The following is a 23,313-nucleotide window of genomic DNA, read 5'->3' on the forward strand; positions in this document are numbered from 1 at the left end:
ATGGCGCTAACCAGGCTTAGCGCCATTATTTAGGCCCGCCTCCCACCCTTGCACCTTTTTTGCACGGGTGGCTAAATAAGGCGCCAGGGGCTTTGAGTCATTTTTTGGATGGGAACGCCTACCTTGCATCTCATTGACACAAGATGGTTTCAGGCATCCAAAAAATGATGTTAACTCCTATATTTTGATGCTAGACGGGTCTAACGTCAAAATATAAATATGGAGTTTAGTCCATAAACAAATGACCCAAATTCAGCACAGAGTATAAATATGCTCCTCAGTGCCCTCAGCCTGTGTACTGGGTTACATGACTGTGAATAGCCTTTGTGTATTTCTCCCCAAGTGTGAGACAAAGGAGGACTTATCGTTGGCAGGATCGGCAGGGTGGATCTGTTTCTATACCTCATTTACTTTTCAAAGGGTTGTCCTCAGCAAAGACACCCACACAAACCAGATGCTAGCCTTTTGTCAACCCAGACTACTTGCAGCCTTGGCAGGGAAAGGGAAGAACTTTTCAGAATCAATACTAGTCTTTTGTCAACCCAGACTACTTGCAGCCTTGGCAGGGAAAGGGAAGAACTTTCCAGAAACAAGTTTGGGGATACCCATGATGTCACCAACACGTTAAAGTATGACACTGGTATGAATATTTAAACCACCTCTTTCGTACACTCCTGGACCTGTGGAATTTAAAGAGAAAGGACTACCTTGCTCCACAGAGCACTGGCCTGCTGTTTGAGGCCTGCACTGTTCCTTAAAGGACTGCCCTGCAGCTACAAGAGGACTGCCCAGCTGCTTGATGCCTGCCTTGTTCTTCAGAGAACTGCTCCCCTTCTTGAGGCCTGCCCTGCTCTTTGAGAAGGAAGACTGGACCAGGTCCCTTCATCTCAGGTTACTCCAGAGATCAGATGGCTGACCTCCTATTCTGAGCTACAAGGACACAACAAACTCCAGAGGCTTCCCTGCAACTGCCCACCTGACCTGCTGCAACTGGATCTGCTTGATCCCCTCTGACCTCTGCTAGAGTGATTCCCACGAGATGCCTCCACAGGTCCTGGGCCCTTGGCTAGCAGCAGAGTGCACTACTCTGCAAGAATAAAAAATCCTGAATTTTTGGGACCTTGAACCAGCGTATTCATGCCAAGACTCTGCCGCATGTGACAACTGCCAAAGTGAAGCTCCAGTGAACTTGACTTTTCAAGCTGCAGTGACCTCCAGCAACACAAGATCTGCACTTTGCGCTACAGCAAGGACAGCCCGCGGTGACCGCCAACGCAAAGCTCCAGCAATTACTTTCCATGATGCCTGACCAGATCTCCAGGCTACAGAGATGACCACCAGAAACGCCAAGCCTGCTCTTTACACTACAGTAATGACCATCTGCAACACTCTTCCTGCTCCTTGCAGCCTCCTCCACTGTGAACTTGACTCTTCATGCCAGACTTTGAGAAGGTAATGTTTTCAGCCAATCTACCCTGGTCCCTGTATTCGGCCAGCGTTCCTTTGCGGTTAGCCTGAACTTGTGACTTTCCCCCAGTCTAGCACCATAGGATGATCATGAGTGGTGCTTTGTGCTTTTAGGCACTATACTTACCTGAAATGTTTAAACTGCATATCTCCTGTTCTACTGATTGGATTTATTGTTGTTTTGGTCCCATTTTATTTAATAAAATGTACTCTAACTTCTAAATTAGTGAGGGATTTTTCTGGTGTTCTGTTTTCATAGGTTAGTTAATTGACTTTCGTGGATCACATTGACAAGGGGTGTGGCTGTTGCCTGAGTGGGGCTCCCACACACCCCCCTCCAACATACAACCCAATTTCTTCCATTATTGATCTGTAAAGTATTGATACAAGCTATACTGCTTTACCATTTCCCCAGTGACATACTTATCTGTTCTGTCCCTCACTTCTTTAAGACAATCAGCTTTTTGTAGTTGGACCCCAATAAACAATTTTGCTCCTAGTCTCTCCAACCTCGCTTCAGACCTACTAGTGAATCTATTGGTACTTCCCAGGATGTAACCAATGGTTTAAGGTCGGTCTGGAAGACACAATGTATGCTCCAGATGTAGGAATTAAATGCATCTAGCATCCCTGTGCGTGCTATCATTTTATTCTCTTTCAAAGAGTATTGACGCTCTTGTTGCCTCAGTGAGCGCAAAGCAAATGCCTCTGTGCACTCACCACTTACATTACATCTCAGGCAACAATTCTGATAGACAATGTTTGAGAGCACCAAATTAAAACTCTTGTTCTTCTCTTCATACACACTTTACTCCTGTCTAGTCAAAGGCTTAGTAACTGAAGAAACCCCTGTTCCAAATTTGGAATAAAACACACATCCTATATATGGCAAACGCAGATCACTATCTTTTAGAGCAAGTACTTCTACTGGTTGTCATCTTGAGTGGGTGTGGGGGTCAGTGCTTATTTTGCTTAATTTACACTAAAAATATCAGCTGTTAAAAAAGCAAACTGTTTCCTTCTTTTAAGAAAAATGTAGAAGACAGACTGTAAGGAAATGCCTCCTTGGCATGGTTACCCCCTGACTTTTTGCCTTTGCTGATGCCAAGTTATGATTTGAAAGTGTGCTGGGACCCTGCTAACCAGGCCCCAGCACCAGTGCTCTTTCCCTAAACTGTACCTTTGTCTCCACAATTGGCACAACCCTGGCACCCAGGTAAGTCCCTTGTAACTGGTACCCCTGGTACCAAGGGCCCTGATGCCAGGGAAGGTCTCTAAGGGCTGCAGCATGTCTTATGCGACCCTAGGGACCCCTCACTCAGCACAGACACACTGCTTGCCAGCTTGTGTGGGCTGGTGGGGAGAAAATGACTAAGTCGACATGGCACACCCCTCAGACTGCAATGCCAACCTCACACTGCCAGGTGCATAGGTAAGTCGCCCCTCTAGCAGGTCTTACAGCCCTAAGGCAGGGTGCACTATACCACAGGTGAGGGCATAGGTGCATGAGCACTATGCCCCTACAGTGTCTAAGCAAAACCTTAGACATTGTAAGTGCAGGTTAGCGATAAGAGTATATGGTCTGGGAGTCTGTCAAACACGAACGCCACAGCACCAAAATGGCTACACTGAAAACTGTGAAGTTTGGTATCAAACTTCTAAGCACAATAAATGCACACTGATGCCAGTGTGCTCTTTATTGTAAAAATACACCCAGAGGGCATCTTAGAGATGCCCCCTGAAAACATATCCGACTTCCAGTGTGGGCTGACTAGTTTTGCCAGCCTGCCACACACCAGACATGTTGCTGGCCACATGGGGAGAGTGCCTTTGTCACTCTTTGGCCAGGAACAAAGCCTGTACTGGGTGGAGGTGCTTCTCACCTCCCCCTGCAGGAGCTGTAACACCTGGCGGCGAGCCTCAAAGGCTCACCCCCTTTGTTACAGCGCCACAGGGCATCCCAGCTAGTGGAGATGCCCGCCCCTCCGGCCACTGCCTCCACTTCTGGCGGCAAGGCTGGAGGAGATAATGAGAAAAATAAGGAGTCACTCCCCAGTCACGACAGCCTCTAAGGTGTCCTGAGCCGAGGTGACTCTGACTTTTAGAAATCCTCCATCTTGCAGATGGAGGATTCCACCAATAGGATTAGGGATGTGCCCCCTCCCCACAGGGAGGAGGCACAAAGAGGGTGTAGCCACCCTCAGGGATAGTAGCCATTGGCTACTATCCTCCCAGACCTAAACACACCCCTAAATTAAGTATTTAGGGGCTCCCAGAACCGAGGAAGATAGATTCCTGCAAACTAAGAAGAAGAAGGATTGCTGACCTGAAGCCCTGCAGAGACGACGGAGACGACAACTGCTTTGGCCCCAGCCCTACCGGCCTGTCTCCCCACTTTGAGAAAAACTGCAACAGCGACGCATCCCACAGGGTCCAGCGACCTCTGAAGCCTCAGAGGACTACCCTGCATCTAAAAGGACCAAGAAGCTCCCGAGAACAGCGGTCTTGTTCAAGAAACTGCAACAAATTGCAACAAAGAAGCAACTTTTAAAGACCACACGTTTCCTGCCGGAAGCGTGAGACTTTCCACTCTGCACCTGATGCCCCCGGCTCGACCTGCGGAAAACTAACACTACAGGGAGGACTCCCCGGCGACTGCGAGCCCGTGAGTAGCCAGAGTTGACCCCACTGAACCCCCACAGCGACGCCTGCAGAGGAAATCCAGAGGCTCCCCCTGACCACGACTGCCTGCTTTAAGGAACCCAACGCCTGGAAAACACACTGCACCCGCAGCCCCAAGGACCTAAAGGAACCGAACTCCAGTGCAGGAGCGACCCCCAGGCGACCCTGTGCCTAGCCCAGGTGGTGGCTACCCTGAGGAGGCTCCCCCCCTGTGCCTGCCTCCATCGTTGAAGAGACCCCCGGGTCTCCCCATTGATTCCTATTGAAAACCTGACGCCTGTTTGCACTCTGCACCCGGCCGCCCCTGTGCCGCTGAGGGTGTACTTTCTGTGCCTGCTTGTGTCCCCCCCGGTGCCCTACAAAACCCCCCTGGTCTCCCCTCCGAAGTCGAGGGTACTTACCTGCTGGCAGACTGGAACCAGGGCACCCCTATTTCCATTGAAGCCTATGTGTTTTGGGTACCACTTTGGCCTCTGCACCTGACTGGCCCTGAGCTGCTGGTGTGGTAACTTTGGGGTTGCCTTGAACCCCCAACGGTGGGCTACCTTGGACCCAACTTTGAACCCTGAAAGTGTTTTACTTACCTGTGAACTTAACAATTACTTACCTACCCCAGGAACTGTTGATTTGTGCAGTGTCCACTTTTAAAATAGCTTATTGCCATTTTTGCCAAAACTGTACATGCGATTGTGATAATTCAAAGTTCCTAAGATACCCGAGTGAATACCTTTCATTTAAAGTATTGTTTGTAAATCTTGAACCTGTGGTTCTTAAAATAAACTAAGAAAATATATTTTTCTATATTAAAACCTATTGGCCTGGAATTGTCTTTGAGTGTGTGTTCCTCATTTATTGCCTGTGTGTGTACAACAAATGCTTAACACTACCCTCTGATAAGCCTACTGCTCGACCACACTATCACAAAATAGAGCATTAGAATTATCTCTTTTTGCCACTATCTTACCTCTAAGAGGAACCCTTGGACCCTGTGCCCACTATTTCTTATTTTGAAATACTATATACAGAGCCAACTTCCTACACAGACCAATTCAATTATTATATTTCCAAACTGGTATCTGTAATTACTTCAGAACTGAGATATGAAATGCATACCTTGTGAATGGAGTGGTCCACCAGTTAAACCAGTTCCAAGGTGGTCTGTTCTTTCATGGAATCCCATAAATTGTATGTCTTTAATACAGATGTTTACTAATTGGTATTGCCGATACTTTATGCAGCAGAGCTGCATCTCCTACTCAAAGGCAGATCAGCCAAGCCGAAGCAAAGAATAGAAGATGTACACTTAACAGATTGTTTCCACTCACTCTTAAAGCCCTCATCCGGATCTGTACATGGAAATAGCATATCCCTGGATATTCCCACTAGGCCATTCCTTTTAATGAGTCCCACACTTCTAATTTCAGAAATTGCAACCAAGCATCATCACCTACAACCTATATCTACAGCTCCCCTTTGTTCTACTCATCTTCCTATCATAAAATATATATTTTGGGAAGAAGTGGGTGAAGGCCAAACACGGATGGTTGATCTATGTATGACTTCTCCAGTGGTGCAATTAATGGCAGATTAGAGAATGCTAATAGAGGAAGACCAATCAAACTCTGCATTGGCAATGGCTTCTTCCCCTTTCCATCCTTCAATGTTTCATCAGCTGTAATGTTCATGTGCATTGCAAGCCATGTGGATATCTAGCTATGGTGATCCACAGATATACATAGCCTAGAAGGACTCAAATACTGGTAGGCTCACACAGTCTTTATTCTCCTGAGGTCTATGATATGAGTACCTTTGAATTGGTTAATAATAAACATCCATTATTGGTCATTAGCACTCAGAGGTCTCATTGGGTAAAGGTGTACACCTGTTATGTTTTATGCTTAGCTTGTGGTGTCTGTGTACCACTTTTGATGATCAAGTGCATCAAGGACGGTGTAGTAGAATTATGGGCCTTACCCACTGCATTTGCAGTTTTGTCCCTGACCAACCTTTAAATTCTTTAGCAAGTTTTGTGGGTTCTGGCATACAGGGATAGGCACATTGAGAGAAGTGTACCCTCCACACTGAGGACTGCGGCGGAGAAAAGCGCGGGCGCTTTAACCTGCTTGGCACATCCCTTGTCTCTCCATTTAAGTTGTTTTTCATCCAACCCAGTATACAGTTTGCTATGGACCATTTAATCTGTAGGGGGCTTATTCGGGTATTCAAGTGTCTTACTAATTGTTATGGTTTGATTTGTGCTGGGCTAAACACTTCGGCATTGAGTGTTTGCTTTTTCATGACATTACTGGAACGGCAATTTTGTGTTCAGTTGACCTTGGGGCAAAAACATTTCTGGCCCTCACCTCTAGGCTCTGCCACCAGTTGCTCACTGACCATGTGTTCGTGGAGAGCTGGATATTGCTGCCTGTATATTTGTTGTTAGAGATGTTGTTAATGATATTGTGACTTCTGGCAATTGACATTTATATTACAGAATATATTATTCCAAAATAATTACTTCATTCATTCATTTTGTGTGTGTTTGCTAGATTCCATACTACATTAATCTTAGGGTACACACATTGCGTTTTGGGACACTGATGCTGGCACTACAGAAACGATTTGAATAGAATGTGTACTATAGAAACAATGTGATTAGAATTTCCACTACAGAAACAATCTGAACAAACTTTGTTACAGATACATTAATATTGGAAACTGTGCTAAAAAGAACTTAGGCTAATTTTACACTAAACATGGAATCTATTTATCCACTCCCACATCATCACCATTCGTCATTGGCTGCATAATTTCACTGGGGTCAAAGAGGTTTTGGTGATGTAACTTTCTGTGCTGCCACTGGGTGGTTGGAGTTAAACATGTGTGTTGTCTGTAACTTCAGCTACCCCTGGCATTTTGGCTTTTAGTAAACCTAGGCTTGGAGTATTCCTATCAGATTTAATGGCACAAATGCTCATCCTCATATTTACTATCAATGCTGCAGTTTCAGTCGTCTAGTGTCTAGAACACTCAAGATAACAACTTTATCTTGTGTGTTCTAAAGATAACACTTTAATGTTCAATTGTATTTTCTATGTATACTAGAATGTTGCACGGAATGCAATAACACCACTCCCTTTAATCACTTCATGAATGAGCCATTGAAAAAGTAGGTTGGCTGAATGATATTCTAAACTGGAACATACATTCTGGTTGGGTAGGGGCTTAGGGATGAGTAGGGGTATAGGGTGGTAAAGGTATTTTTACGATTAAGGGGTGGGTAGGAGTATGGGGGTAAGGGTAGTTTTAGGGTTTACAGGTGGGTAAAGGTATTGGGTGGTAAGGGTATTTTTAGTGTTTAGGAGTGGGTAAAGGTATTAGATAGTATGGGGCTTTAAGAGTGGGTAGGGACACTGGGTTCTAAGAGTAATTAAAAAAGTGGGTTTTGGGGCTTTCCTATATATATATATATATATATATATATATATATATATATATATATATGTGTGTGTGTGCATATTTATATGTTTTACTAGTTTGCGCCGAAGTTGCATCATTTTTTTTACGCAAATTCGGCGCAAACTTAACTCCATATTTATAATTTGATTCTAGACACGTCTAGCGTCAAAATACTGGAGTTAGCACAATTTTTGTGATTCTTGAACCTACCTTGTGTCAATGAGATGCAAGGTAGGCGTTCCCATCTAAACAATTGTGCTATCCCCATAGCGCCATATTTATCAACCCGTGCTAAAATGATGCACGGGTGGGAGGAGGGGTTAAATAATGGTGCAAAGCTTGCTTTGCACCATTATTTAATGCCTGGGTCAGACCAGGCATTAGAAGACCTGTGGACCCATTTCCATGGTTAAATAATATGGAATGGGTTCACAGGTGCCCTCCCCAAGCCCCAGGAACAACCCCAACCACACCAGAGGGAGACCAGAGGATGGGGGACCCTATCCAAGGTAAGTAGGGTAAGTATTGGTAAGTACTTTTTATTTATTTTTTAAGTGCCAACGGGGGCCCTAACTTGGGACCCCCTGCATTGCACAGGGTGCAATGGCTATGCCCGGGGACACTTGTCCCCTGTGCTGGCCATTGGGGTGGTGGGCATGACTCCTGTCTTTCCTAAAACAGGAGTCATATTTTTGGTGGTCGTGCGCCAGGAAATGACGCTAGTCTGGTTAGAGGCATTTTTTTGCCTCTAACCAGGCTAGCGCCATTTTCTGATGCACAACCCCCTCCTTCCCTACCGCCACCCGGCTAGTGTCTTTCTTGAAGACACTAACCCAAGTTTAGCGCTGGCTTGTGCCATTCAATAAATACGGTGCCCAGCTGGCGTTGCTAAATGAAGCAAGCAGGCGCTAAACTTTTTGCTGCAAAACTGCATTAGCGCAGTTTCGCAGCAAAAAGCATAAATCTGGGCCTTACTTTCTTAATACTTACCTTAAATAGACTATACATTTTGTGGTAAAATTATATGTATGGTAAAATAATGTGGGGTAAAACATTTGTGATAAAGGCATGCTTTGTGTTTTGATGCGTTGTAATGTTATACAATCCTTCTGATGTTACGGAAGCCCTCTGATGTCTTCATTCAACACCCAAGATCACCTATTGGTAGTTAGACCTTAATCCCCTGTAGAAAAACAGTGGTTATCATGTACTTTACACATGGCAAAGGCTGTTCAGCCATCCAAATGGTTTGTTCACCACTTCTCAAATCAGTGCCTAGGCACAAAGTATGACTCCTCTTATGAGCTATGCCGATTGAGGATAGCCAAATAGATGATTCAGCGGCTCAGTAACACTTTACTTGCACATCTGAACCAGTATTTCACTAAATCCTCTTCTGATACTCAATCGTACAAGCCTCAGCGTATGTTTAACTATCGCAAATCCCTTCTTTGGCTCTAATAACAAGCCCAAAATCTTTAAGTTCCTTTAAGATATTCTCAAGAACACCTGTATGTTTCTGAAAGATATTGTCAGTAGTTACTCTGAAATAATTCACATCAGATACCAATTATATTTGCCCCAGAGTGCATGGGACAGCTGCATTGCTCAAATGGTACACATATGAATGATACACAATACTTTTCAGCGTGGAAATAGGGAATTGGGGGAATCAAGGAGGCATGTTGCATTCGGACTCAGTGGAAGGCCGCTGGGGCAGGCACGTAAAGTCATTCTGTTTAGGGTAGAAAATATGGTGTGAAAGAGAGAGGAAGAGATTCTCAGTTGTAAGATGAGTTCATTCTAGACTATCTCTCCTACATAGACAGAAAGTAATTGTTTACTTGGCCATTCTTTCTCGAATTTCTGTCATTCTAACCTTGTAAAGTATGTGTTGCATGCTGTATGTACTCCAGAGGGATGTGGGGCTTGCCTGTGACATAATGTCAACAATTAATTGGTATCTTTGTAGATCACACAGTAGGACTTGAATTTGATGCATTCTATGTGGGAAGTGTAAGGTGCTGTCTTAAAGAGGGGGTGTGTGGTTGAATGTCCATTGACTGGATATCAAGATGGGTGTGTGTGGAGCCTATATGGTGTTCTGGATGATGTCCTGGAGACAAGTGAGGAAAACATTGCCACCACTGACGTAGAACGGGGCATGGGCCTGAAGAGTAGAACAAAAGTTGTCCAAAATGTAACTCTACAGAAACATTTCAAGCATGCTACTTGGGATTTCTATATTACAAGGCCCTTGAAAGTCAAAAGTTGCATCTATGTTTTAGATGGTGGAATATCTTAATCCAGTATGTTAAGCCTACAAATTTCCTTTAAAAAGCACTACTTACCCGTGCATCCAGGTTATATGCGGTCTTTTTCAAATCCTGCAAAGCCCTCTGCATGAATTCAAACGCATGGCAGTCAACACAGGGTCGACCTAAGGGGAAGAAATAGAAAAATGCAATCTTATACACGAATCATATCTACCTTGCAGCTGTGGATGGCACTTTAGACACACATATTGAAACTCTGCATACACGTTCACAAGGAGACCGGTCTAATCCTAATGATTGTGTCACGTGGCTGGCTGGCAAACAGTGAAGCAAAGCATGCAGCAGGTGTTGGCTGTGCCTCATGCACTGCACCTCACGACTAACAGTAACAATTGTGTACATCAGCGTATAGATGCATATGTACTACATGTGTACAAATAAATATTAGGGCAATGTATTCTACATCTGTGCAAGATCGGTGTAAGTTGATAACAATACTTCCGCATTTTCGGAGCTAGTGTGAAATGCTTTTGTGGGTGCATTCACATTTCTGATACCCTCTACCTTACAGTATGTAGATATTGGGGGTTATTACAACTTTGGAGGAGGTGTTAATCCATCCCAAAAGTGACGGTAAAGTGACGGATATACCACCAGCCGTATTACGAGTCCATTATATCCTATGGAACTCGTAATACGGCTGGTGGTATTTCCGTCACATTTGGGACGGATTAACACCTCCTCCAAAGTTGTAATAACCCCCATTATTTTTATTCACATGTGCATATTAAAATCCACATATCACAAGGAAAGAAACCCCCCTCCACCCCCACACACACACACATACACACACACTGCTGACCGCCGTATATTGAGCAAGTTGAAGGGGAGGATATTTGGGGCACGTACTTATTAGCCCCTTAGTCTCTTGGGGGAAGTAGTCAGAGAGAGTGTGCGGCAATTACCAACACAACACAACCAACACAACAGTACCAACACAACATGAAGGCCTTTTTATGTTAGGCTCTGCTGATGATCTGCCCACCAAGAGCTGCCAAGGTTTCCTTTTAAGATGTATGCTAATACAGCCCAAAATAAAGATCACAAAAACAAGGTGGTATCTGGAGTTTGGAAAGATGTAGAGATGTTGAATAACAGAAACAAAGTGGTTTGTTGGTCATAATGTTCTATAATACAGTTGTTTCATTCCCACTAACCCAACCGATCTTAATGCTAAGGGTCAGGTGCCATTCTGACATTGGTCTGGTGATAAGTGGTTCAATCTCGACAGTATTTACTTATTTCGGAAACTTTCATTTAAATAACTTGCCATGATCCAGAATGGACCGGTCTACCAGAAGGTCAGGATCAGTTCTATCTCCTAGGCAATAGGTTGCCACAGTAGGGGAGCTGATGTCCCGCCGTTTGGTAAATTCAAGTTTTGGAAAAAGAAAAGAACCAGATGGTGTTCACTTGTATACAGCAGCAGAGGCAATTGAGTCTAAGGTAAATAGGAAATAGTTACTGCCCCTACCTACTGGTCAACTTTCAAAGCTGAAAATGGCAGCTGTTTTGGGCACATTGATCCCTATGAGGCTGAGCCACAAAACATTTATGAGTACAGGAAGTAGTACTCTTATATACTCTTACATGCCTCTGTGAATCGGCTCCAAAACTTCCAACTGCAAAGAGGACATAGGGCCACTGAACTCGCAATAATTTGTGTCTGATGTTGCATGAGGCTCCCATGGAGTGATTTTGTAGCCAATGACTCATTCCAGGAATCCAACTATATAAAGAGGACAGTCAGTAATCAAAAGAGAATCTTTCATGAACGAGCATGCCCACAAAACAGATTGAAAATCCTCAAGTGTTGTTCATGCCCAGTGCCTAATGTCTTCTATGAGCATGCACTGGTGATTATCGTTTCGTTCCAGAGCATAGAAAAACATGTCCCTTTTCTGTTTTGTATGCTCTGCGTGTGTGGTCTGCTGCTATTTGTTTCGGTTTGGCAGAATTGCCTGGGTTGCATATTTTGAGCATAGGCTGATGTTTAGTACCGCACCTCTGTGCATGTGATGGTTTATTTTCCCATTGGCTCCATTGAGGTATTTATGTTTGTCTGTAGCACTGCAGAAAAAAGAGCAATAGTGCTTGCAATGGGACATCAGAGAACAAACGGTGATGTCTCGTGTTGGATGTGTCCACCTATTGAGAGATTCATTGATACTGATTCATGGCAGGAGTGACCACTCAGGGGCTGCCCAGGCCTAGTGCTTAAAGTCTCACTGAGCATGCGCTGGCAGTTCGCTTTTCTCCTCCGAGTATTTGGTAACACGTTTCTGAGATACATGCTGTGTGTGGGCAGTCTGATGCTTTTCTTACCTTGTCAGAGTTGCCAGAGTCGCATATGTTAAATTAAATAGGCTAATGATTAATAACGCTCCTCTGAGCGCGTGGTAATGAGCTGTTTCTGTTGCTCACTTGGAATATTTACTCCTTTGTTTAGCACGAGTAAAAGGAAAAAGCAAAAGAAACGTCTTGTTAGTGATCATGCATTGATTCGTTTCTCTTCTGGAAAGACTGGATTACGCTCCAAATGAACAGGGACCAGCGATTACAGATGAGTACAATTGTACTGGAGAAATCGGTTTTCATTCACACTGATCACACACCCGTGAGCAGGAGCAGATTGGTGTTGCCCGGCAGAGCATGCTTACATAAGCAGTTTTCTCCTTGAGCAGCAAAGGCTTGTTTCTTTTTGTTTCTTCGTGGGCCCCTTTTGGGTCTGGCACATCCAGAGCGTTTTTCATAAACAAAGTCATTCATGGGCAAAGCCTCTTGGTCGCGCTTTCTATTGGTGAATCTGTAATTGTGCGGGATCTAACAAATGGGCGCGTTACTCAAGTCATGGTTTATGTGAGTGGATGAGTGCGAATATATGAATGGGAGAGTGACTGAGTTCAAGTATAAATGAATGAGTGAGCACGTGTGTGAGTAAGCAGCAGCGGCAGCGGTGGAGAACAGCTTCCAGCCACCAACATGATTGTAGGCATCCATTCACTCAAGCATCGACTTGTTCATCCATCCATCCACGCACTCGCCCATTCATCCATTCATGTAGTCCATCTACTCATCCAGCAATCGGTCATGTATTCGCTGACCCATTTCTCTGTTCATGCACTCACCCATTCATATATGCATTCAGTTACACATCCATAATCCCATTACTCATCCATACATTCATCCACCCTGACACATTTTTTCATTCACACACTCTACGATTCTTACAACCACACAAACAGTATTGCCAATCGATGAGGAATCACTTCATTAAAATAAAAGCCAATCTATTGGCTTTGCGAGTGCTTGCACTAGAGTGGTACAATATTTTTAGAAAAATCAGGAAAATAGATGTTTTGCTCAAGCATTGTAGGTTTAGACTAGAATATTTAACAATTACTGCTTGAAACGTTTTGGAGCCAGTAAATTAGGCACGTGAGCCTTATTGTTGTTTAGTGAAAGCATTGCTTCCCCTATGGGTTCTATAGCAGACCAGCCTGTCGCTCCTTTATTCAGCAAGGGCAAGCAAGGTGTGCTCACTATCCCTAATGGCTGTCATGCACAATATCTTATATCATAACATATCTGCCCAATAGTCGTACTTCCTGGGCACAAATACTCAACAGCGTATAGGCAAACACATAATCATCATTTATGGAAAATATATTGCAAAATATATCAAAATGAAGATCCAACATATTAAGACAGATGTAGGGTATATTCAATGTTTATTTTATGTAAAAGACATCAGCCAAACGTAGCACTGTAACATCAGCCCACACGTGTTTTGCTCTGGCTAGCTTGGCCCCAAAGCCTTTTGTAGTGTGTTATATTTTATTTATGAGGCACATAAACGGGTAGCTTCTTGCTGCTGGAAAAACATCAAAGGATAAAACCTGGTAGAAGAGGCAGAGAGCGAGGGTCACACAATGTAAAAAGCCAGGTTCATGACCCACCTGAAGGAAATCACATTAGGCTTGTTTGGTGCTGAGGTTGCAAGGTAAAGAGTTACAAAGATTTGCTGCTGCCATGGAAAAGGAGTGTACCTTGAAAAGGACATGATGCCTGTGCTAGGAACTATCAGTAAAATGAGGCTGGCAGAACGGAGAAATTGGATGGAGCAGAAGAGAGTGAATCTGGAAGCCAGAAAGGCTACAGAATCCTCATATGGCTTTAAGTCAATACTTTTAAAATAACTCTGGAGCGATGGACAATCAATAAAGAGACCTGAGCACAGGCGTATGCACCCTTCTCAGGGTGCTACTGACAACACGAGCAACTACCTTTCGAACAAGCTGCAGACATAAGGGACATTTTCTAGGGAAGCCAGATAAATGCAACTGGCATAATTGAGTCTAGATTGGATGATGGATGGCATTTGTCACTGTAATGTATAAGTTGAAAAGACCGGGAAGATCTTTTTAGGAATGTGCAGTCGGGTAAAAAAAGGTGCCGGTAATTCTTGTATCTTGGGCATCCAAGTTTGTGATCTAGACGAACCGCTAGATTCCTTGAAGGGCATCGGCCGTAGGCCCTTCATTTCTGAGCACATGGGCCTTTCCTTCTATTCATTGTCTGAAGATGCAAGCAAGATCTCTGTAGTTGCTGGGTTTAGTCTCAAGAGGTTAGTAATATCCACCACCAGACGATGAACAGAACTTCAGACATGATGCCTGTGCCTTGTTGGGCAGTTTTTGATAAACAGGTGTTGCAGACCAAACAAAGCTATGTGTCATCTGCAAACATTTGGGAACAAACCATTTACTTACTGAAGTAGTAGAACAATGCAGAAAGAGCTACAGACTGAGTTTCTCCAAGACAGAATGTATTTTATGCAGTCAAAAACTGGGCATGAGAATCCAAACTACACCAACGTATGAAATAGGATGCTACAATCAATGGTATCAAAAACAGACAAGAACACCTCCATTTCCAATAAGCCACTGAAGGTTGTTAAGGAGTCAAGGAAGGATAGCACCATCAGTTTGGTGCTATGTCCAAGGCAGAACTTGGCTTGGTGTCTTCTTTGATAATGGCTTCCTCGCCATGGATTTCCAGAGATCTAAGAAAAGGATAGGTCTCACAAAGATGTTGAAAAGAGAGACAATCTCTCTGCTGGTCAAGAACAGTGGCATCATAAATTGAGCTGGTCAGAGTTCTATAGGAGTGTCTGACAAGCGACTGCCCTTGATGACCTGCACTATGTGGCCGTCTCTAATGTGGATAAAGGTTTCCATCCTGCCATTTGCGTAGCCAGTATGATAGAGACTAGGCAGGTTATCCGGTCTAGGGATCGTTAATGTGGCAATAGTAGCCTGAACATTTTAAACTGTACCCATTAAAAAAGCAGACAATATTTTGCAACAGATGTTGGGAAGGGGTGGCACTAGGGCTAGAAGCCAGTGGGAGATAAGGTGGGAGGCAAGCTTAGAGTAAAAAGCCATTGTGGCTTAGTTTTAAATTTATGCAAGATGACTATGGTAGCACACCTGGCTTTGAGCTCTGTGGAGTAGTCCCTTGCCTTTTCCATATCCCCTCGGATTATGAACAGCTAATTTGAGATTTTTTAATTCTGGAGAGAACCAGGGATTGGTTCTTCTGCAGGCATGGGGAGCTGTATCCTTCCAGAACGTATCCTTCCAGAACTGGAACTGGTGGCAAGTGCTGCAGTCAGGGCAACACTGAAATGATTTAGGAGGTCTTTGGGGTGACTGTTTGCGGAGGTGATCAGAAATTGCCATGAAGTATTATAATGCTGAGGGCACACTTTCCTGTTTCCCATTTTTGCATTTACACACTGAGGAGGTTGATGGAAATCTTTGACTTGTGTATGATTTGATACTTTCACATAGAAAGGATCCTCATAGTGATTGGTCCAAATACATTAAATGAGATTATTATCAGACATGAAGTAACCTAAGGATGAAACAGTGTAACACTTAACCCATTATGTTTGATGGCTGATATTCCAGCAACTTCAGATTTAATACAGTCAGATGATTTACGATGATTCCGCAAACAGCCCGTGGGTGTCTCTAACTAGTGGTTGAGGTTACCTACAAAATCAAAGTCATGTTTGGTGGTGGCTAATGCTATAGCCTCTTAGTGAAAAAAGACAGACTTGAAAGTGCTAAATTAGGTTGTCAGTATGCCTGAATGAATTTAACGGTCAAGGGAACAGCAGAAAGTCAAACAATAAGGGTTTCAGCCCCATCATGTAACTGTGTCATTATTGTTTGAACTATGAAAGATTGATGAGGGATAACTGCTAACCCACCCACAATTCTCTCTGTATTGTCCTACCTGTAGATTCTATCATTTTCAGGTGCCAGTGTCCAACAGTTATACCTCAGTGGCCGGGTTATCCGGTTGCTGCTGCAGTAAACTTGAACTCTCGGCCTTGCTACCCACCACCGTGAATTAAACCTACAGAAAATCCAGGAAGGTTTTGAAAATCTGACTGCTTTCACAAGCAATGCTGTCGTTTGGTGCTGTTTCTCTGTGAGACCTATTGCAGATAGATACATGAATGGTTATCAGTCTGTGCTAAAATATCTTTCTCGTGTGAACATTCGTTCTCTATAAATCTCATGATATAACCTAACCTAGGCTTTCTTTGTAGGGTTACCATCATCCGACAGCCAGGCTTCTGTCTTAAAGAACAGATGAATATCATGGAGGAAGACTGGGTTTATATGATATTTATATTACACTGCAGGATGTATATTACACAACATGATTTTGATATAGGATTCATGTTGTCTATTCTAATACATGGAGGAGAATTATTTCTTAAAAACAGATACGTGATAAAGATTTTCAATTTTAAGGGCACATACAGTGGCAGGCTGAAGTTTAGTCTGAGCAGGGAACAAATAATTAAACCAGCCTGGGATCATACATTTTCCTCTTGGGTTGACCTAAGTTTGAGAAGGGAGCTGACGTAATTTAGACAGGAAGGCTGGCGCCTGAAAGTGATCTAGCAAGAGGTAGCGCACACAGGCTCGCCTGAGGCGTTCTTTCTGTGTTTGAGCTCGTGATGTGAAGCTGCAGTCACGCAGTAGATCAAAGTCAAGTGTCTGTGGCGCCAAAGAGGGCTAGACCTTCTCCAACCCAAAAACTGACCTAAAGCGTCATGTGCACTTGTTTACTCAGACTTAATGCGTTACTTTATATCCAGGACCCTTAATCATACCTCCTCATTTGTTACAAATACATAGGAAGCAGGCCTACATTGCTGCCATTCACTTTAAAAAGGAAACCGAGGGAAATAACTAATAAACGTCACCATACCACAACACATGGCACGATAAACGGATGAGTTAAAGTGTATATGTGTGTTTTCATTTTGGTATTTTATACTGCAATATGAAGTAGGCCAAAGTGCGATCGGTGCTCTAACTTTGCAACCCATTCATCAATCATTCCAACAATATGTTACTAAGGAATCACATCCTCCCGGGAGACCACTCAACCACTACTATGAAACCGGATCTGGCATACCAACTCCCTCACGTCATCCCCATTACTGGACTTTTATACCCGCACACTTTGCCTGCCTTGAGATGGCAAAATGTTTAATGAAAGAACTGTATACCTCAGTATTTTCGCATTACTTGTAATTCCTATTTTGGCCACTAACTGGTTCACCTGGGAATTATGCAACACAAAAAGATGATGGACGGAATGCTGAACATTGTCAAAAATTCACCCGTGGTCACAGGTCTGGGTTTAACCCATCGTTATTTGGCTTGCCACACCTTTCCAGTTTGGATCCAGCCATATGTAAAAAATTCCACCATACAACACTCCGGTTTCGTCGTGCATTTTGACAAGGAATATTTCAGAAAGAATTTCACAAACTGCCAACTACAACCCACATAAGCTCCCACTGATGTAAAGTCCCCAAGGTCTGACTCCATTTTATGTAGGCCCCAACTCCATCTTGACTAGAGGAGGTCGCCATCTTCCCTCTCTCACACAATGGGAGTCACCATCTTTCCTGATTCATGCAGAATTATTGTTATATCTGCCATTCAAAGCAGAGATCACCAGTCCCTATCTTTCTAAGTGTCAACCCATTTGATTGATGACACGGATATGACCATCAATGCGACATTTGTCTGGGCCCAATGTCTACTTTTCGCCATGTTAAGGATAATTAAGAATACATACAGACATGTAATGAAACTAGTGCAGTCTGAATTGACATCCTTTTACCTTATATATTCATAAAGAAACGTCTAGGGTGCACATAATCTATGTCAGACATTCTTAAACGTATGTCAGAAATTCCAACTTCTGATAAATGTTAGTATATAAGGATGATCACTTATCTGGAGAAGTCCTTCGTCCAGACAATGGCTGAAGATCTTGCCACAGATGGTCTCATCTACTGCTGGCACACTTCTCACTTTGCAAATTCTACATCTCGCCTGAAGCTGATAGCACTGATTCCCAGAGGAAGGCTGACTGACTGCTACTGCAGTGTGTATTTTCCCTTCACGGGCAACACTGTCTTTGAGCCTCTGCTGATAAAGACAGCCTTTGCTGTCAACAAGATTTGCAGTGTGTCTCTTTTCCCTAAGACACTCTAGACTACAAGTTGCCCTTCCTTCCATGTTCTCACACTGTAGCCCATAGAAGTAGACGTTAGGGTGTGAGGTTCCAGATGATTTTTAGATGACATTTTAACAATGCTAGAAATGTTCATTTTATTCTAATTATTTAAAACATACTATGTTGTTATTTTTATAATCTTCTGAATAGTTGTTTTAAATGTACTGAGAAAAGGATTGTTTCTGTAGTAATAAACACCTTTTACTTAAAAGTGTTAATTCTTCTTATTAGAATAACAAAATAAGGCTTGTTTCAGTTTCCACAGTGCCCCCAGTCCCTTTGTGGGATTGTAAGTAACCCAAAAGCAATACTTGTATCTCAATTGCACACTGAATAGTATCTTGCGGTGCTACAATAAACTGTCTTTCACATTTGTCATTAGTGCATTGAACTGTGCTCACTCATGTCACCGGTGGGTGGGAAAGCATACCTTGTAGAGTTACACTAAAGTCATAACTTACACAACATTCGGCACCTAACATGGGACACGTATCTTTCAGTTATGCCTTGAGTAGTTTTTGCTTATCACACAAACCTGAACCGTTATTACATCATGGTTACCTCCTATCAGAGATAAGGAAAATCCTGTTTCCGAAGGTTCGTCAAGCTTGACTCATAAAAGGGTATTCCCCATTTTGTGGATTTTCTAATTCTTTGGTTCTAAATTTAAACTTGAATCCATTCATCATGGCAGGAGAGATCAATTACAAATCTTGAGGTGTTCCAGATGGGGTGGAGGCAGTTACTTTTGTAATAGCTGCACATCCAGCGTATGCATTTGAGACTTTTTACTCATGGGTGGAGTTTGAGCCTGCTGATGCTGCCAAGTTTCAAGAGTACAAAGCAGTAGACAACCCAGCACATTATAGGGCTTACTAAGGGCCTGATTTAGAGTTTGGCGGAGGGGGTTACAGACGTGATGAATATCCTGTCCGCCATATTACGATTCCATTATATCCTATGGAAATCGTAATATGGTGGACGGGATATCCATCACATTTGTGACAGAGTAACCCATCTGCCAAACTCTGAATCAGGCCCTGAGAGTACTTGTGGTTCCTAATGCAAGTTGAGCAGAGTCATCTGTGTAAAAGATGCTATGATAAGACTCAACAGATAAGGTGCCTCATTTACCAGGCCTTTGCACCACTGCCGTGCCATTTTTTTGTGGTGCAGCTGTGGCACAAGCAGTGTTTACCTTGCTCCAGATTCACAAATTGACGCATTGGGCACAATGCCTCAGTTTGTAAACCCTCGTGTCACATTATACCTGCACCTTCAAGGACCCTACTGCTTTTGGTATGCGATCCTGGCTCCTCCAGACCTGTGAGTTGCCACCCCCCAGCCTTGAGGTCCAGTTAGCACAAGGACATGTGGGAAAGTTGCTATGCAGGTAGGCATGCTGCACTGCCAGGCTAGTCACACCCCCTAAGGAAGGCAGCCTGATGTGCTCCACGAAAGAAGGGTTCCACCATCTTTTTTTTGGTGGAACTAGGAACTCTGGGACAGGGTTATGCTCCCTTCGCACAAGAAGTGCTCATTTAGGGGGTGTAGTCATCCAAAGGTTAAGTAGTTCATTGGCTCTACACTCCCCTAAGCACCCCTAAATTCAGTATTTAAATGGCCCCCGACACCAAAAGAACAAATTCGTCTGACAGAAGAAAAAGAAAGACCAAGAACTGTGGACTGCTTGTGGACTTTGGTGCAAAATCCTCCCTGCTTACCTGCTCCTGTCCCCAAAGTTGCGACAACCCGACTAATCCTTCAGATGTGCATCCTCCAAAAGACTCAAAGGGCCTCCAGCACTTCGCCACACTGTCAGCATCTCCCGTGAAGTGGAGGAGCCACTTCCCGTCAGCTTGCAGGCATCAGCTACAAAGTCCAGTCAACCGTTCGGCTGACCAACGGGCTCGCCAATGCAGCAGCCATTCAAGAAGAGGTCACCAGGCTCCAGCAGGACCAATCCGTCTCTCGCAAAGTGAGAAGACCCCAGGACCTACTGGAGCTGAACTGCACAAACACCTGGGGTACCAGACCTCTTGCAGCAACCAATCCTTGTTTAAGTCCAGTCTAGACTCCAACTCCATGGCCAGAGACCAGTCGACGATGGGCGTCAGCATGGTAGAGGCAACCATTGAGAGTGGACGGCTGCCCTGTTTTTCTCCCCTCTTTGCAGGTCCACCCAAGGATTGTGGGTGCCTTGACACAGGAGCACCCCACGACCGAAACCCACTGTACCTGAGCTCCACGGCCTGGGTCCCTGACAACCGACAATGGTCTGTTGCTCCCAGGACCCCCACAGACTGAGCCCCCCTGTTCAGAGCTCCCAGATATCTCCGTAGGTCCCCCTAGCAGTCTGTTTCTAGGTGGCCACTGCTCTTCACCAGCTGCGCAGAGCACGAGGCACCCAGCATGTCAGGCACCACTGCACCTGGATGCTCCAGAATAGGTAAAACAGTCCCACTGGTGTTGTAAGTGACATTGCTCCCCTAGCGCCCTACAACTGACAGGGGACATCTGGGAACTGTCTGCAAAGACCCCGTTGCAGTAAAAGTACTTTTAGGTCTTTGAGGCATAAAAGCGCATTTGAGTAAAACTGCTACTTACGTGCAAACTGTTGTACAGCAACAGTATTTACCTTCTTTGAAGATTTTTCTAAACATTCGTCTTGAGTTTCTTTTTGAGTGTGTGTCCCACTTTTTGACTTTGTGTGTTCAACATATCCTCAGCATTACTCTCTGATAAGCCTAAACTGCTCACCCACACTACCACAAAAGCGAACATTTGTGATTATTACTTTTAACCCCTGTAAACCAATAAGGGTAGTCTGGGCTATCTGCACCGTGTCTCCTCACATTGGTTTACTACGTAGATAGCCAGTTTCCTACACTACCCAAATACAAGATTAGCTCACTATACCCACTTCTGCACAACTGCTGGTAAGGCACATAGGCAGAGAATATCTGGGTCATAAATGATGCCCTCATTACCATTAACCGAGAGCCCATCCTACAGGTTCTACTTAATATCTCATTAACTTTTAACAAAGTCTCTGTTAAGGCAGTGATTAGCATCTTTTAAATGTATGTGAGATGTAATGATATATTTAGCTGGCTGTCAGTCTACCTTTCCAAGTGACATACACTCATCCAGTTGTAATCTTCCAGTTCATCATGGCTACAGGTGATTAACAGAGAACTCAAGGAGATGAGTCTCTCTCCCTTAACTTCAGTTTGCACTGGGAACCCCTCAAATCCTCCTGGCCAGATTCCTGTCCATCAGCCTAGGGTTCCCATATTTCTAGGAACCAATTGTGCTAGCTATTGGTTTACATTTTGCTATTCTGGAAGGACCAGGTGATGGTAGGTGAAAATAGTTTCTATAAAATTCTCTGTGTTCTTTGGTAACATGACAACTATATTGTCATTTGCTTTAAAAAACATGTAGAAATAATTTAGACAGCTCACAACACTTTTAAATTGACTTACTCCTGCATTTGCTGATCTTGATTTATATTTCTCAAAACATACAAGGTTTTATTGATCTTGCAATTATTGTACATGTATGGCCTTATAAATAAAAGCTAGGCACGTAACAAAATAGTCAGGTGGCAGCCAAGGTCCACCAGTATGCAGATGGCACAGACCATATCTCCCAACTGCCCAATTGCATGGATATCAATTAAGTCAGGACCATGTCTCACTGTCACCCAAGCGTGAATGTCAAGCACCTAACTCAAAGTGAATCCTGCATAGACCTACATCCGACATGCTTTGCTCCCTGAGTTGAAATTATATGGATTTACAACACATCTTGTCACCAACACGAAATCATTAGAATTTATCACCAACAAAGACTTCTAGAACCCAGAACTATTCCTTCAAAGTAGAATTAAGTTTTGTATTCCAGAAGCAGAATTCAGAACCACTGTACAAGCTGAGCCAATGTGCAAGCACCTTGGCTGACGGTCCATTGTACAAGACCTGGACCTTTCTGGCCAAGAATGCAACAATGCATTACTCACATGACTCCAATGAATATTGATCTTTATGCAGGAGCATGATCTATCAAAGAAGTACACATGCATGACCACATCATACTCATTCTGATAACCCTGCAACACTTACCTTTGCAGGTCAGCACCATACTCAAGATCAGCCGCATCACATAAATGGGAGTAATAACAAACACACCACCCTACCTGGCAAGAAAAATATCTCAGCAAATACACAAAGCTATTATATAGCCAGATTCAAAGTCAAGAAATGCAAACAGGAAAATACCAGAAAACAAGCCTTCTTAAACTATGCACCCAGCACCCGGAATAGCATCTCGCTGCACTGCTGCAGATCTTGCTTAATCCTAAAACACCACCTTTAAAACAAGCATTGGCAAAGCAAATATGTCTCACCTATGGAAGAGCTATTGGCTTTGCCAGTATGCTTTAGCCATGCTGTACATCAGCTTGGCAGCTGTTCACCATGACTAAAAGTGAGTGCCATAAATGAGTATGGCATGGAGTGGAATGTTGTAAAATAGAGTGGGGTGTGATGGAGTGGTGTGGAGTGGAGAAAAGTTGAGTAGTGTGAAGTGGAGTGTCATAGAGTGGGTTGGCATAGAGTGTTGTGGAGTGGTGTAGAGCAGAGCGGAGTGGCATAGAGAGTGGTGCGTATAGTGGAGTAGAGTGTTGTAGAGTAGAATGGTGTAGGGAGGTTAGATTTTCGTAGAGTGGAGTGGCTTGGAGTGG

General features: G+C 43.8%; 1 protein-coding gene across 1 annotated transcript in view; it reads right to left on the reverse strand.

Annotated features, from left to right (window-relative positions):
* NICOL1 (NELL2 interacting cell ontogeny regulator 1) overlaps positions 1-23,313 on the reverse strand; it is a 59,487-nt gene that overhangs the window by 30,475 nt on the left and 5,699 nt on the right. Inside the window, exon 3 of the mRNA XM_069203792.1 lies at positions 9,960-10,048. Within this exon, the coding sequence (XP_069059893.1) occupies positions 9,960-10,048 (89 nt within the window). The remainder of the gene's footprint in view (positions 1-9,959; positions 10,049-23,313) is intronic.

The sequence above is a fragment of the Pleurodeles waltl genome, chromosome 1_2 (assembly GCF_031143425.1).
Source record: "Pleurodeles waltl isolate 20211129_DDA chromosome 1_2, aPleWal1.hap1.20221129, whole genome shotgun sequence".
Lineage (NCBI taxonomy): Eukaryota > Metazoa > Chordata > Amphibia > Caudata > Salamandridae > Pleurodeles > Pleurodeles waltl.